General features: G+C 37.0%; 1 protein-coding gene across 3 annotated transcripts; it reads right to left on the bottom strand.

The window, feature by feature from the left end:
- Positions 1-5,262: 5,262 nt before the first annotated feature.
- On the bottom strand, positions 5,263-16,967 carry DBR1 (debranching RNA lariats 1). Of its 3 annotated transcripts, XM_082393459.1 has the most exons (8): positions 16,604-16,965; positions 15,854-15,978; positions 13,937-14,017; positions 11,676-11,761; positions 9,977-10,201; positions 7,313-7,393; positions 6,914-7,059; positions 5,263-6,426 (listed from the first exon to the last, which is right to left on the bottom strand). In XM_082393459.1, exons 1-8 carry the CDS (start codon positions 16,798-16,800, stop codon positions 5,733-5,735), a joined length of 1,635 nt encoding a protein of 544 aa, XP_082249585.1. In that variant the 5' UTR covers positions 16,801-16,965; the 3' UTR covers positions 5,263-5,732. The 3 variants fall into 3 exon arrangements, with proteins under 3 accessions (XP_082249585.1, XP_082249587.1, XP_082249586.1); XM_082393461.1 differs by lacking the exon at positions 7,313-7,393 and having other exon boundaries at positions 16,604-16,967; XM_082393460.1 differs by lacking the exon at positions 13,937-14,017 and having other exon boundaries at positions 16,604-16,966.
- Positions 16,968-17,373: the final 406 nt, after the last annotated feature.

The raw sequence follows: 17,373 nt of genomic DNA, 5'->3' as shown, positions 1-17,373 counted from the left end.
CTTTTTTTCTTTTTTTAAAATTTATTTATTTATTTTTGGCTGTGTTGGGTCTTCGTTGCTGCACGCGGGCTTTCTTTAGTTGCGGGGAGCAGGGGCTACTCTTCGTTGCGGTGCGTGGGCTTCTCATTGTGGTGGCTTCTCTTGTTGTGGAGCACGGGCTCTAGGCGCGCGGGCTTCAGTAGGTGCAGCACTTGGGTTCAGTAGTTGTGGCTGGTGGGCTCTAGAGTGCAGGCTCTGTAATTGTGGCACACGGCCTTAGTTGCTCCACGGCATGTGGGATCTTCCCGGACCAGGGATCGAACCCGTGTCCACTGCATTGGCAGGTGGATTCTTAACCACTGCACCACCAGAGAAACCCTCTTTTTTCTTTTTATACAATTTTTAAAGGTTACTTTACATTTACAGCCATTACAAAATATTGGCTATATTCCCCAGGTTGTACAACCCTTCTTATTTTATAGCTTGAACCAAGACCTCCAGTAGGTATTACATTAAACAATACCTGCGGATCAGATATCCCATTTGATTTGCTCTTGTAGTACTATGTTCCTGTCACTTGGCACACTGCCATAGTTGGAATTTCACAATTTTTGATGTGATTATTTTATTAATATTAAATTCCCTCATTGTACTTTAAGCTCCATGAAGGCTGGAATTATAACTGGTTTTTCTCACCATTGTATTCCTGGTATAGTGACTGGGGCATATTTATCTCAATAAATATTTCTTGAATGAATGAATAAATACGTGGCCTAAGCTGATAAAAAAAGAAAAAACATAATAGATGAGGGCCCTACTTTTCTTATTTTGCTTTTTCTTCCCCTATCCTAATTACAAGCCCATTAACATCCAGGAGCATATGTATCAGTCAGGGTATTTGGGTTGCAAGCACCAAAACTCATGCTGGCTAAATTAAACAAGAGGGAAATTTAGTGGAAGGAGATCAAATAGGGAGTTGGGATTACAAGATGAAAAGAATGCTGAAACACTAGGTTACAAAAGGAGCAATTCTGAGGGTGTAGAATAGATAGTAGAAACTGCTCTAGAGTTTTGTCTGGGTACTGCCACTGGAACAACCATTTTCATCTTTTTATCTCTCTGATCAAGATCCATATTCCAAGGAGGGAGCATCCAACTGGTATCACTTGAGTCACATGACTGCCTTTGGACAGGTTAGGGCAGGACACTAGTGCAGTAGTGGTGATCCCCAAAGAAATAATGTGTGGTGCTGCTACCAGAAAGGGGAATTAATGCTTGCAGGCCAAAAATCAATGACCTTTAAAGGTCTACCTGTGACGTCACCATTTCAGACACTAGGATAAACTAGAAACTAATGCAAAGAGTTGGGGAGGGAGTAACAGGATGAAGGGGTTCAGAATGGGAGGAAGACATCTCTGAGTATACCTTTTTAAAAAAATTTTTATTGGAGTATAGTTGCTTTATAATACTGTGTTAGTTTCTACTGTACAGCAAAGTGAATCAGCTATATGTATACATATATCCCCTCTCTTTTGGATTTCCTTCTCATTTACGTCACCACAGAGCCTTGAGTAGAGTTCCCTGTGCTATACAGTAGGTTCTTATTAGTTATCTATTTTATACATAGTATCAATAGTGTATATATGTCAATCCCCATCTGCCAGTTCATCCAACCCCCCCACCCCGAGTATACCTTTTAAATATAGTTTTGACAACTACAATGAGGTACCCCCTCACACTGGTTAGAATTGCCATCATTTAAAAGTCTACAAATAATAAATGCTGGAGAGGGTGTGGAGAAAAGGGAAACCTCTTGCACTGTTGGTGGGAATGTAAATTGGTGCAGCCACTATGGAAAATAGTATGGAGGTTCCTTAAAAAACTAAAAATAGAGCTACCATATGATCCAGCAATCCTACTCCTGGGCATATATCCATAAAAAACAAAAATGGCAATTCAAAAAGATACATGCACCCCAATGTTCATAGGACCACTATTTACAATAGCCAAGACATGGAAGCAACCTAAGTGTCCATCAACAGATGAATGGATAAAAAAGATGTGGTATATATACAATGGAATATTAGTCAGCCATAAAAAAGAATGAAATATTGTCATTTGCAATAACATGGATAGACCTAGAGAATATCATACTGAGTGAAGTAAGTCAGACAAAGACAAATATTATATATTACTTATATGTGAAATCTAAAAAATAATACAAATGAATTTATTTACAAAACGGAAGCAGACTCACAGACAGAAAACAAATTTATGGTAACCAAAGGGGAAAGAGGGGATGGGGAGGGATAAATTGGGAGTATGGGATTAACAGACTACTATATATAAAATAGATAAACAACAAGGATTTACTGTAAAGCACAGGGAACTATATTCAATATCTTGCAATAACCTATAATGGAAAATAATCTGAAGATCTATATGTATATATACATATATATATATGAATCAGTTTGCTGTACACCTGAAACTAACAATATTGTAAATCAAATACTTCAATTTTTCAAAAGTTTTGACTTTTGAAACATGTAGATGTTTTACAAAGTCAAAACTAAAAGAAAAAAAGCAAAGCAAGGAAATTTCTTTCTCACACAGAAAATATACACTGCTCTCTACCTTGATTTAACTTAATATAACCTAAAACTCACTCTGTATCAGTTCATGAGAATCTCCTGGTTTTTTTAGTGTACAATTCAATGGTTTTCATATTCACAGTATATTCACAGAGTTGTGTAACCATCACCATAATCTAATTTTGGAACATTTTTGTCACCCCCCCCAAAAAAATCACATATCCATTAGCAGTCATTCCTCATTACCCCCCATTCCCTTCCCCCAGCCCTGGGCAGCCAATAATCTACTTTCTGTTTCTATGGATTTGTCTATTTGGGACATTTCATATAAATGGAAATCAATCAACATGTGTTTTTTTTTTACATATCTGGCTTCTTTCACTTAGCGTAATGTTTTCAAGTTTCATCCATGTTGTAACATATGTACTTCATTCCTTTTTATTGCTGAATAATATTCTGTTGTGGGGGTATATATTTTATGTATTCATTCATCAGTTGATGGACATTTGGGTTATCTCTACTGTCTGGTTGTCAAGAATAATGCTGCTATAAACATTTGTGTACATGTTTTTTTGTCCCACATTCTTTTTTAAAGCTGTGTGTTACTCCATCAGGTATTTGTTCAACCAATCTTCTCCCGGTGAACAGTTTAGACTGTTTCCAATGGTTCGTTATTACAAATAATGCTACAATGAATACTCTTGTGCTTATGCTTTCTTTTATTTTGGAGATGTATCTTTAGGACCTATTCCTACAAGTTTAATTACTGAGTCTATATAAAGAGTTCTTTATATTTTGGAAAGATGAGCCCTTTTGTCTGTGATATGAGTTGCAAATACAGTCTTCCAGTTTGTCATTTATCTTTTAACATTGTTTATGGTGTTTTGTTTTGTTTGCTGTGCAAAAGTTATCTATTTTTGCATATAGTCAAAATGTGTCAGTCTTTTACTGTGTCTGGATTCTGAGATACAGTTACAAAGGCTTTCCTCAGGTACAGATTATAAGGAAATTTACCCATGTTTTCATCTGGTATTTATATGGTTTCATTCTTCACATGTATATCTCAGATCTATTTGGAGTTAATTTTGGTATATAAAAAAAGTTTCTTTCCCGAGGTCCAATCTTATTTATTTAAAATGTCATCTTTTTCCTCAGTGATTTGAGATGTCACTTAAATACTATACTAAACTCTTCTTATATATGTTTGGGCCTATTTCTTGTCTTTCTGTTCCATTGGCCTGTCCTCTAATGAACCAGTACTATGTTGTTTTAATTACTATAGAGGCTTTATATTACGTTTTAATGGCTGTTATGACCAGCATATGCCCATTACTCTTTGCAGGGGATTTTCCTGTCTGTTCTAACTTATTTATCCACAAGCATTAAAATCAACTTGTCTAGCTCCAGAAAAACAAACAAAACAAAAAACATGTGTTGATATTTTGATTAGGATGTTAAATTTATATATTAACTTGAGAATTGGCATCTTTAAAATGTTGAGTTTATCTATCCAGGAATAAGAGATGATTTTCTATTAGTTCAAGTTTACTTTTGCATTTTTCAGGTGCATTTTAAGGTTTTCATTACAGGTTTTATGCATTTCTCATTAAGTATTTTTGTTGTTTTGCTTATATCATGCCACTCACTAGTAATTGTGTATGTGAAAACTATTGATTTGTATGTTCATTTTATATCATTACTTTGCTGTATCACTTTATTTACATATTACTTTAGTGGTATCTTAGTTTTAGTTTTAATATTCTGGTGTTTTCCAACTAAACATTCAGGTCATCTCTATAAAGATGCTTCTGCCTTTACAATTTTGATTCCCCTCATTGTTTTCACCAATATTAAAATGTAAAGGAGGTAGTGGGTATCTTGTTCCTTGATTTTGCTCTTACTTTCCTTTGATGGGAATGCTTATAGTATTTCCCTTTTAAACAAGATGCTAGATTTTACTTTTTTTAAAAAATCAGAAATGGGTGTTGCATTGTTTGTCCTTAGATCTATTACTGGGTGAATTATATGAACAGACTTCCTAATATTGAACTATCTTTGTATCAGTCATGCTGTATCTTAAAATGTGCTATAGATTCTGTTTGCTAATATTTTATTTAGGACTTCAATTAGGACTCAATATTCATATGTGAGATTGGTTTGTGGTTTCTTTGTGCAATCTTTGTCAGATTTAGGTATCAATGTTATATTCGCATCATGAAAAGAAACTGAACTTTCCTTCATTTTCTATATTTTGGAACACTTCGCATATTAGGGGTTACCTTTAAAAGGTTTGGTAGTTTCTCCTGAAACCATCTGAACCAGTAGTCCCTCAATAACACTATTCCTTCTACAGAAATTACTTTCACTTTCCATCTCTACTAGGATAATTCTTTTCCCTTAGAGGTTATTACAAAATACTGAGTATAGTTCCCTGTGCTATACACTAGGTCCATGTTGGTTATCTATTTTATTCCCTGCTAGTAATTAATACTAAACTGAACTGTGCCCCAAATGACCTGTATAGTCATATTAAAATTAAAGCTAAAGCTAAAATATAATATGTAAAAGTCAGCAGGGTTATATTAATCTCAGCAACTAAGTATAAGATTTTATGTTTGCCAATGTTGTACTTATTTCCTGAAATCTTACCTACCCTCTTCAGGTTCAATTATATTCGATAGACATTAAGAGCTGACCAGAGAAAGTATTTATAATAAATGAAAAGAGAGCATATATAAGTACATATACAATAATGACTTAACTGTAAAAAAAATATAAATATGCCATATTTTATACACCAAAATATTTACAGTGATAGTAACTCTATGAAGGCAAAAATCCCTGTCTCACTCATCTTTGTAGTGCCATCTTATAGAAGAGTGCCTGGTACAAAGTAGGTGTTCAATAAATGCTTGCTGAAAAAAATGAAAGTGAATAATATATGTTCTCAGAAAAAGGGGTACTCAATCAAGTAAATATATGAAATTTTAATATTTTTTTATCTGAAACATACAAAGGTCTAAAGATAAAGTCGATACCTCACTAAAATTTATGTAACTTGATTATTACAAAGTTAAGTCTTGAGTCAAAGATCCAGCTCTAAAAATATAGTCTCAAAAATCACATATCTACATATAACACTAAAACAAGTAAACTGTCTTAGGCTGTATCATCATTATCCACTGCAGCATAGATGGCTTGATTTCTCCTCTTGATTTTCTTTCTTTGTTCAGGTTCATGTTCATCACTCAGCCTCTTCAACGGCACCTTGGTTAAGTCCTTTCCATCCCCCAACTCCACAGGGTCACCGCGATTCCCCTCCTTGCGAACTGGGGAACCAGATGTATCATCAGAAGATACGGTCATGGAACTTGGCAAGATCCTGATGTCAGAGAAGCTTGCAGAAAAGTCAGAAGCTTGATCAGAAGACGGTTCTACAGATGGTGTATTCATGTCACTGTGTGCACTTACAATACTATCATCATATTCTTCTTCTTCGTCTAACATTATCTCGTCTGGATTAATAGAGGACAGGGCGGATGTGTCTGTGTTATATTCACTAGGGTCTTCTCCAGAGTCATTACTCTCCACGTCATCCTGCTCTTCAGAGTCACCACACACGTGCTGTTCTTCCTTGGCCTTCTGAAGCCTGATGTTAATGTCAGTGATGCCAAGTTGGGCACAAAATTCAGTAGTCTGAGGACTGATCCTATGAACCAACTGCATTTGTGTCTGTGGCTTGCTAGGGTCATAACAAGCAGCCGTTACACTAAAGTTACATGGAACTTTGAGGTCATGATTCAATTTTTCCAATACTTCGTTCATAGCTTCTTTTGTTGCACTGTAATCCCACCTAGAAAAGTCCAAAACAACAGCTTTTTACATTTTATCAGCCTCGGACAATAAATGATCAGATCTAACTATGGACGGCAGGTGCGTTAAAAAATAAACCACATTTCAGAATTCCACTTCATAAAATTATAGTTAACTTAGCAAAGAACCATTTTGAGATTAAAACAATTCTTAGAAAAAGCTGTCCTTAACTCACTCCCTAAAACAAGTACAAATTATTTTAATGTGTGAACCACATCTCCACGGTCTTAAAGTTTCATGCACTTATGCGCTATAGTTTGAAGCACTTATACACTTATTTGGCTTGGTGCTCAGCAGTCTATTTTCTTGGATCTCTTGGATGGAAAACTTGCAATTTTCATACCAGTCAATAAACTCTGAATTGTAGCAATAACTCCCTTGATTTAAAAAATAATAATAATAAGGTGGAGGGGACAAAAACTGTGCATACAATGGAGAGGGAAAATCCTAAATAAGGTCAGACTCACCTTGTATGCAGGCCATTATTTTCAGGCATATTCCATAGGCGCTCACTCACATTAATAAGATCATTAGTAGCCCTGAGAATAGCGAGCCATTCAGTATCATACTCCAAGTAATCAGGAGCACTGGGGTCATGTTCTATTTCTATTACCTACAAGAAGAATTTGGTAATTTTTAGAAATACATATCTATTTTTAATATTCTAAGAATGTCAATATAACAATAAAGTTTTAAAGGAATTTAATTTAGTAGCTTAAAAACATTAATGTAACTTAAACATTCCCAAAGAAATCTCAGAACACGTAAGTTACAAAGAGCACCAATAATTTCTGAAAGGAGACAATTTTTTTTTAATCACTGGAAGAGTAAAACTATATTGCAAAGGTACTTCATTTTCTTTTTACCTGAAGAAAGTCTCTGTGTGGTAAGCATTTGTCCAGGGCTAGAAATTTGGTTGCTTTGGCTGACTGTCCTTTATCCTTGGCCTAGACAATATGAACCATAATTTAAGAAAGAACCATAATTTAAGAATGTTAAAAACATCACAGGCAATTCAGACATTGAAAAGGATGGAAATAATCTTTATTACCCAATCCCCTAAGTTGTGTGTCAAAGGAACAACGGTTACTTTTCCAAAACAAGTTAGCTCTATACCCCCTTGTGCAATGACGAGCAAGGCACTTACACTCTCTGGGCTTCAATTTCCTTACAATAGTCAAAGCAGAAAGAAATGGTGGTAATGATAATGTTAAATAAAGCAAATAACACACAAAACCAAAGGTTTAAAGCAAATAACACAAAGGTTAAAGATCAGACAACAGAAGAGCTTAAAAGTAAATTGGCAGAGCTAAAACTATACAACTCGTAGAAGAATTCATAGGAGAAAAATCTTTGTAACCCTGGGTTAGGCAAAGATTCTTAGATACAACACCAAAGTAGATATATATATATATATATATATATACTCCATAGGATGAAATACTAATCACCAATAAAAATGAAAGAAACACTGACACATGTGACAACAGGAAAGAGCCTCAGAAGCAAGCAAAGAAACCAGTTACCAAAGACTATGTATTTCATGATTCCACTTATATAAAATGTTCAGAAAAGGCAAATCCATAGAGATAAGGCAGATTAGTGGTTGCCTGGGGCTGAGGGTGGGAACAAAGACTGACAGCAAAGAGGCACAAAGGATCTTTTGGGGTGATGGCAATGTTCTAGAACTGGATTATATGATGTTTGCACAACTCTGGAAACTTACTAAAAATCACTGAATTCTACATGTAAAACAGGTGAATTTTTTGATATGGAAATTATACTCCAATAAAGTTCTTTTCTAAAAAGTGAACCAGCAGAAAGAAACATGGGAGGATCACACACATGAAGGTCACACTGGAAGAAGTAAAAAGTGACTCACTAAAAACAGCAAGGCACATGGAGGAAGAAAGACAAGGAAGCAAGCGATGGGACACCCTGCTGAGGACCAGGTTTCAATTCAGTGGTGGGGAGGGACTGAGAGGTGGGATGCACACAGATCACGGGCAGATCCTGGCAGCAGGGCAGTGCTGAGGAAAGATGACCTTTGGTGTTAGTAGAAGGGCTCAGACAGAATACTGGTGAAGTCAGACGCAGTTGAGGAGCCAAGAAAAAGGGATCAAACATATTAATTCAGAGACACAAGTCCCTGAGGTTGACAACAGAAGACAGAATCCGGGAAAAGTAGCAAATTAGGTGCTTCAGTAACAATCCAAGAGCATCATGAGCCCCAAGGGACAGAGGAGAGTAACACAGACGTGGAAAAAGTGACCGACAGAAACAGAAGACTTGGACGTGAGAAGAGGATAATCACGTTGGCAACAGCCCAAAGGAAAATGCAAGAGGAACCTCGCCTTCTTCTCCCAGCGAAGCTGAGGAGTAAGAATAAGCCCACAACAGAGAGGGCCCACAGGAATGTTTTCAGACAGAATCTTCCAAACCATGTGCGAAGACCATCGCCGAAGTGTACCTCTACCGCAGGAAAGGGTTTGGTCAGGTAAGTTCAGGAAGCGCTGCACAACCCATCCCCCCTCTCAGAGAAAGGTAATGCCCATTAGCACACGGGACTCTCAGAAATTCTACAGAAGCCTCTGGGAAGAAATCCCGAACTTTGTTAACCCAGCATTTTCTAAACGTATTTCCTATGGGATACTTTATGGGAAAGTCAGAATTCAACCAGAATCAGAGATGAAAGGAAGAACTGCATAGTTCCATTAAAGCCTAACTCTAAGTAGGTATTTATTTTCTACTTTTCATCAAGCACCATCCCCATGCAATTACCAAAGGAAAACTCTGGGAGTCATTCTAGATTCACTCCTCCCTCTGTCACTAAATCCTGATGATTCTGCTTCCGAAATCTCTCTGGAACCCGCTTCGTTCTCTGTGTTCCCTCTTTGCCTTAGGTTAGGACCTCATCTTTTGCTTACATAGCCTCCTCTGCCTCCCATTTTACATTACTCCAATCCACACACAAAACTGCTGCCAAACTAATCCTTCTGAAATGAAACTCTGACTTCATCACCCTCAGCTTTCCCCATTACCTTCTGGTTAAAACCCAAACTCCAGAGCATGTCCCAGAAGGCAGCTATGATCTCACTCCAGCTTCATCTCTCCCTGTGCCTCAGCCCCAGGGACCAGCTGCACTTGCCCAAAGGCACCACGCTCTCAGACCTCCAGCCTGTGCACACATCGGTCCCTGGGCCTAGATTACCCGATAATCTGCTTCTTCCTGGCACCATCGATTCCTTTAGAAAACCTTCTCTATCCCTTCATCTCTCTGTCCACATCCCCATCTCACCATGGCCTGGCTTAGGTGTTCCCACAGTATCCTAGCACTTTTTGTCACAAACTTATTACACTATTTTATAATTGCTTGCTTGTCCCTTCTCCCCAGTGGAAACTGAGTTATTCACAAAAGGAAAGTTATCTTTGATTTCTTTCTCTAACTTTCCAACTATGCCCATAGGGCCTAGCCCGTAGATGTTCAATAACTGTTTGTTAAATCAAAGAATAAGCATTTTGTTTTCTACCTGATGCTGCATCAAGGCTGCAAACTTCACATGAAGGTGTGCAGAAAACCAGTAAGTAGGTTTTAAGTGCTCTAAAAGTTCTGAGGCAGCGGGACTTCCTAATGTGTTATTTTCCACTTCTTGTCGGAAAAAAGATTTAGTCTTAAGAAGTTGCTTCTTATTTCCATAATGATATATACTTCTCGGCCAATCATGAGATAAGAATATGTCCATAGGCTGCTTCAGCTTTAACAGAAGAAGAAAAGAAAGAAAGCTCTTAAAAACAGATTAACCAAAAGCAATCCCCTCCCTTCTCTCCCACAGAGACCTCTAGATTTCTGTGTAATTCATTCTAAGAACACTTTATTTAAGGAAGTCACAGAAATACTGAGCTACTCACTCATCGAGGCAAAGAGAAACAGCTTTCTCTCTGCCTGACAAATCACCTTTATTTTCTGTGGCAAGGCAGTTCAATAGAGACACACTTTGATTAGATTGCCAATCGGCTAAGGTCTTTAGCACTGGGTTTCTAAAATCTACAACATGCACTGTTCTTTTCCCTTTTAGTAAAGAAACTACTGTTTTAAGATCAATGTCCAGATTTCATGAGACTTGTAAATGATACAGTAAACCTAACCTACAGTAAACCTTTTTTTTTTCCCTGATGGACTCACATAGTAAACACCAAAAAAACCTCTCTGTTTACTACAAAAATTATATTAGAGGTATTTAAGGTAGCTGGTGTCTTCTTGGGGAGAACACAAAATATACTCCATACTGTCAAGTAATCCAAAGCAAATACTTGGAAAACTAAATTAAAATAATTTAAGTAAGTGTTCAAGAAAATACAAAAGGTAAGATAGATATGACTAACCACTGAAAAGCTGGTATGGGCAATAAGTGCTACAAAAATTCAGAGAAGGGTGAGGACTTTAAACTAGAACACTGGTTGGGAAGTGAAATCTAAGCTGGGTCTCCAAGGACCAGTAGGATTTAGATGAGTAAAGGGAAAAAGGATTCCAGGTAAGAAACTGTTATGAATGGGGCATACCTGTAAACATCTTTATGTTCCAGTCGAGGCTGTATTTATGATGGGAAGGGCCTGAGTTCAGTCTGGCAGGCTCTACCACTTAACTGTGTGGGAAGTCCTGGGCAGGTTACTTTATCTATCTGAGCCTTTGGCCTCTCTCCCTTAGTGTGACAAAGTTGGACACGCTGCATGACAGAATTTGAGTGACAGTTATATGAACTATCACGGATGAAAGCTGCTTAGCCCGGTGTCAGACATTTAATGGGTTCACAAACAAAAACCTAGTTTCATTTACTCTCCAGTTAAGCCAGTGTTTCGGTTATCACCTTCACAATTTTCCCATATCATCTTCACTATTATTTTCTATTTAATATCATTATTTAAAATAAAATATTTAACACTTTCTTTAAAGTATCACTTTATTCCAATATATATTCTTTAGCCTTACCCTAAGGAATAGTAGCTGAAGTCATGGATCAAATATTTTATTTTATTATTAATCACTAAAATAAATGTATAGCCATTAAAATTTTAAAAATGTTCATCTGTGAACCTCCTAAAAACAACTCAAGATCCAAATTGTGGAAGTACCAAATTGAGCTCTTCTTGGAAGTAGCTGATCAAAATACATTCTGGTAGAGAATTACTTTACCATTTTTTCAAGTCTGCTGTAATGTACTTTTTACATACCTGTTTTAATTTGTAGACTTCAATATTTCTCACATGATAGATACTCCTTATTGTAGCTGCATTATAGGGGGGGCACTCAAAATGACCTTAAATTGAAGAAGAGAAATAAGCTATATTCAACTCCCTTAAATACTGCAAGTATAAATACATACATACACTTCTCCAAAACTGATGTTTGTCATCAATGCTTTTGGTTCTTGAAAATTTTATTAAAAAAACACTGCTCTCAAAATGCTGGTATTTTCTAATAACTGATCACCAACTATAAATCTAAATAAGTGGGGGGCTTATGATTTTTTAAATTAAATTATATTTAATTTTGGAATACACTGTTTAGTCACATAGTTTAAGATTTAAAAGATACCATCAGAAAGGTATAGGGTAAGGGGGAGGGGGGGTGAGGGAAGGATGGATTGGGAGTTTGGGATTAGCACGTGCAAATTACATACAGAATGGATAAACAACAAGGTCCTACTGTATGGCACAGAGAATTATATACAATAACCTGTGATAAACCATAATAGAGAAGAATATGAAAAAGAATGTATATATATGTGTAACTGAATCACTTTGCTGTACAGCAGAAATTAACACAATATTGTAAATCAACTATACTTCAATAAAATAAATTAAAAAAAAAAAAGAAAGGCATAGGGTAAAAAGTATACCTCCTGGAGGGTAGACCCTAGTGGGTACCTAGGGCTGGCGTGGGAGCAGGGATTAAGTTTGGCACAAAACTATTAGGCATGATAGAGATGTTCTAAATCCGGATGGTGCTAAAGGCTGCATAACTCTACAACTTACTAAAATCACTGAATTGTGTACTTACAATGGTACATAAATTTTACGTCAATCAAGCTGCTAAAACAAGCGGACGGGGTTCTCCTATTCCTTCCCCCATCCATCAGTAACCCTACCTACAGGGAACCAGTGTTAATCAGGTTTCAGTATTTTATTCCAGGGATGTCATCTATGCATATAATATACATATTTCTTTATCCTCCCTTTATTTTTTTTATACAAGTGGCAGTATAATTTATACACTTTCTGTGCCTTGTTTTTTTCACTTAACTTATTTTGGAGTTCTTTTCATATTAGTCACACATAGAGCTGCTTCTTTTTTCTTTCTTTTTGACTTCATAGCATTGCACTGTATAGTTATATCATGACACGTTTAACTAGTTCCTATATTTTGCTATTACAAACAAGGCTGAAATACATTTGTTTATATCATTTTGCACTTGTGGAATATATCTGTAGATACATTCCTGGAAGTAGAACTCCTGAGTCAGAATACTTCTATAATTTCCACAGATGTTACTAATTTTCCTACAAAGAGTGGTCCCAATTTGTGCCCACACCTGCCATGTAGAAGATGGCCTATTTTTGTAGACCCATCCCAATAGTTCAGAATCATGGGGAACAGGGCAGCAAGGAACAGACTTGTGATTTAACAGTTACACTGAGGATGTAAGTTTTAGCTGTCAACTTAATTCATGAAATTTTAAAATCAATGTGGATCCAAGCTATTCTTTTAACTTTAAAATCAAGATATAATTCATTCAGATACAGTGTGGTATATTTATACAATGGAATACTATTCACAAATTTAAATGACAGTGTTACATGTATCAACATGGATTTAAAAAACATATTAAACAAAGAAACAAGTTGCAGAAAGATACATGTAAAATGATACACTTATATGAAGTTTAAAACATGCTATATAATATACTGTTTAAATCTGTTACTGATATGGTAATGATATAAAATAATCAAGTGAATGATAAACACCAAATTCAGAATAGTGACTGCCTGGTGAGGTAAGGGAGGAATAAAAGGAGAGAGATGGGATTGAGGACAGATAAACAATGAACTTCAATTGTATCTGTACTCTTTTATTTCTTAAAAATCAAAACTAAAAGTGGCAAAATACCAAATAAAACTAGATGGTGTATACACAGATAATATGTTCTAGTGTTCTCTATTTTTTCATATTTATAAAATATTTTATAATATAAATTTAAGAATAAATTAATCAGTTCATAGGAGAAATCCAATGAAAAAGTCAAACTGTATATTATGCTTAAGTTACTATGGGGCATGGAAGTTCTAAAGTTTAAAAACAATTCTCAGAATAACAATACTCACTTTGCTGTATACCTGAAATTAACACCACATTGTAAATCAACTGTACTCCAATTAAAAAAAAAAAAAGAATGTAATAAAATGTAAAAAAAAAAAAAAAAGCATAACAATACCTTTTCGATAGTCATGAGATTTAAAGATACCAGAGATTCCACCAATCCTTACACCTCGGTATTTTACTACACCTGCCAAGCCTGAAAAATTACATAGTTAAATAAAATTACTGTAGGCAAAAGCAATCTTTACTAACTGAACAAACAGTTTAGAGGCCTAGAATATCATGCAGTCTTAAAATTATTTGAAAATTAAGTGTCATGATGAGGTTACTCTTTTACATAGAAAATATGCCAACAATATATAACGTAGAGTAGGGAGACAGACTACGGAGGCAAGAGACTGAGCAGAAAAGAAGGAACAAATGAGATAGGGAGTGTGAAGAGGGAAACAGACATACATAATTTGGTACCTAAAGGAATATGGGGATGGGGCGGGGGAAATAGGGGAAAATGTCCTATGATGGATTTATATGTTATATATAAGGTATATATAACGTATACCTTTGACTTATAGAATATAGAAACCTGCAGTTTCTATATTTCATTTGATTGATCATCTTCAGACAATTTCACCTTTTCACAATACTACAGTTGTCAAAAGATGATCCATCAGTAATGATGTAGAGAAATTAAATTTCTGAAGTTATAATGTCATCACTAGAAACACCTGTAAACATTTAAATAAAGAGATGAAAGGACTGTATAGTTTAAAAGGACTAAAACTGAACCTGAACCTAATCAGGTCTATAAATCTAAATGCAAATTATAAGCAATGCAGAGGATAAAAGGAATACGTTAAACAACCCAAGGAAATCCAATCAGCTAAACCCAGAATGTGGGAAATTCTGCCAGATAAATTTCCCATTTTCTTCAACAAATAAACAGCATGGGGGTTTGGGGGAGAAGAGAGTGCGAAAAGGGACAGTTATAGTCTAAGAGACTTCAGAATCATGACAATCAAATGAAAGTGTGGACCTTGTTTGGATCCTATTTGAACAAGTCAACTGTAAAACAGACATCTTTGTGATAATCAGGGAAATCTGAACATGAACTAGGCAACAGATAATGATAGGTAATAGGTATAATCATGGTACTGTACTTGTGGTATTTTTTTAAATCCTCATCACTTAAAAATACATGCTAAAGTATTTACAGGTGAAATAATCCGATGGCTGAGGTCTGCTTTAAAATACTCCAGTTGGGACTTCCCTGGTGGTCCAGTGGTTAAGAATCCACCTTCCAATGCAGGGGACACGGGACTGAGCCCTGGTCAGGGAACTAAGATCCCATATGCCCCTAAGTCCCTAGAGCCCGCATGCCGCAACTACTGAGCCAGCGCACTCTGGAGCTCCAGAGCTCCCAGGCGCCACACCTAGAGAGAAGCCTGCCCACCGCAAGGAAGATCCCGCACCGCAAGGAAGATCCCGCGCCACAAGGAAGATCCCATGTGCAACAACTAAAGACCTGACGCAGCCAAATAAATAAATAAATAAAATATTAAAAAATAAATAGATAAAAATAAGATAAAATACTCCGGTCACCTCCTCCCACAAAAGAGTTTAGGCAGGGAGTGGGTTGAAAGAAGGATGGCAGAACAATAATTGTTGTTAAAGCTGTTTAATAGGTACAGAGATTCATTATACTATTCTCTACTTTTGTGTATGTTTAAATATTTCCATTATAAAAAGTTTTTTTTTAATTTAATAAGAAGAGTAAGAAAAAATTTAAGGGATTGTAAATCGTACAGAAGCTCTTTGCAGTTATATTAAGTATTGCTTAAAGCACTAGATGATGCATGGACATATTTTCATGATTACCTACTTAAATGAACTATTTTAATTAAATTTTCATGATTATTTAAATCAAGAGACATTCCCAAAACACCATATATTTCAAGATGCTGATCAACTGATATACAAATCCTGACAGGCTCTTTCATGCTATCAGACCAAGAAATTACCCACGAACACATACCTAAATAATATATGTTTGGTGCTACCCAGCCACCATAGGGTAACTCTTGCAAATGATTTGAGGCTTCATGGTTACCCCCGATGAAAATTGTGAGAACTGGGGCCTTTTTCTCTCCAGAGTAATACCTAGAACATAAGGGTAAAGTTGTCAGTTGGCATAGCAGAAATGAGACATAGAGAAAAGCAATTGGGCATGCCTGTACTATTAGGCATAGCAGAAAAGCAAAATAAGGTCCGAAGTAAAAAAAACCTGAGCTCATCATAAAAAGTTAAGCTCTTTCTAAACGAATTGTCCATCCTTGTCCTTAAGAATGATTCAGGGCTGCCACCTTGGGTTCAAGCCAACGTATATTCAATGAGGTCAAAAACTTTCGTCAGTTCACTGTTACACCCTTAGTTTCTAGAATGAGGACTAGCACATAGCAAGCGTCCAATAAAAACTCCTAGATCAATAAATGTATTAGTCCCAGAGTCCTATTAAGCATAAAGTAGATTAACCTGTCAGTTTCTTCCTCCAGATTTTCCCCTCAGGCTGCGATCCCTTCCGAAACAAAACAGATGAATGGAAAGAAGAAAAGTGACATTTACTAAGCGCCAGTTCCTAGACACACAGCGTGAACAAAGACGGAAACTAAGAGAGACAGCTGGTCAGCAGCAGACAGGATTCGAACACAGCCCGGGTTCTCTGCCCCCACCGCTGGCTAGTCACACCTCGCACCGCGGGGGCCCGGGCCCAGGCCACGCCCCTCACCTGTAGAAGGTCTGCATGTGGCGGTACTTGGGCGGCACGGCCATGCAGCGCAGGTCGGCCTCGTTGCGCACAGCCTGGAAGTCACCGCAGCATAGCAGAAGGTCTATCGGCCCCGGGCCGCGCCGCTCCGCCAGCGCCAGCGTCTCATAGATCTTGTCCAGCTCGCCGTGGCAGCAGCCGGCCACAGCCACCCGCATGCTGCCGGCCCGAGGCAGGGAGCGCTGCCCGCAACCCCCTAAACCAGAGCCAGCCCAGGCCGGACAACGAAGACCCGACTGATCCCTTAGATCCCGCCAACCTTAACTAAGACACCGCCTCCTGCAATTGAGACTCCAGCAGTATAATTCACTTCCGGTTTCCAAATCTCGCGAGAGAGAAGTCGGGAAGGGCAAGACCGACACAGGGATGCCAGGGAGCTTTCAAATCGACTCGTACTTTGCCTGTTTTGGCAGGTGTTTCTTAAAGTCCGAGCGGCCTGACAGGTGCTAAAAATCAAAACCAGAATAGTAAGACAAACAAACAAAAATTCCCGGAAATAGTGGTTTGATAAAATCAAACCAAATTTAGGATGAACTTCTCACGGCAAAGATAATTGCCTGAAAGTGCTTAGAAACGATTAAACAAACGATTTTCTAAGACACCCGAAATAAAAATAAATTTAAAATAAAACGTAAAAACTCACTGAGGATTTTGAAATTATCTCCTCGAAGAGTTTCTAAAATTATCAGTTATTTTTTTTTAAAGGGGCCAGCGACTCTTCATTTTCCTAC

Source organism: Balaenoptera borealis (genome assembly GCF_965194805.1).
Source record: "Balaenoptera borealis genome assembly, chromosome: 5".
NCBI lineage: Eukaryota > Metazoa > Chordata > Mammalia > Artiodactyla > Balaenopteridae > Balaenoptera > Balaenoptera borealis.
The sequence above is the reverse complement of the archived record's forward strand: the minus strand, read 5'-3'. Positions and strand labels throughout refer to the sequence as shown.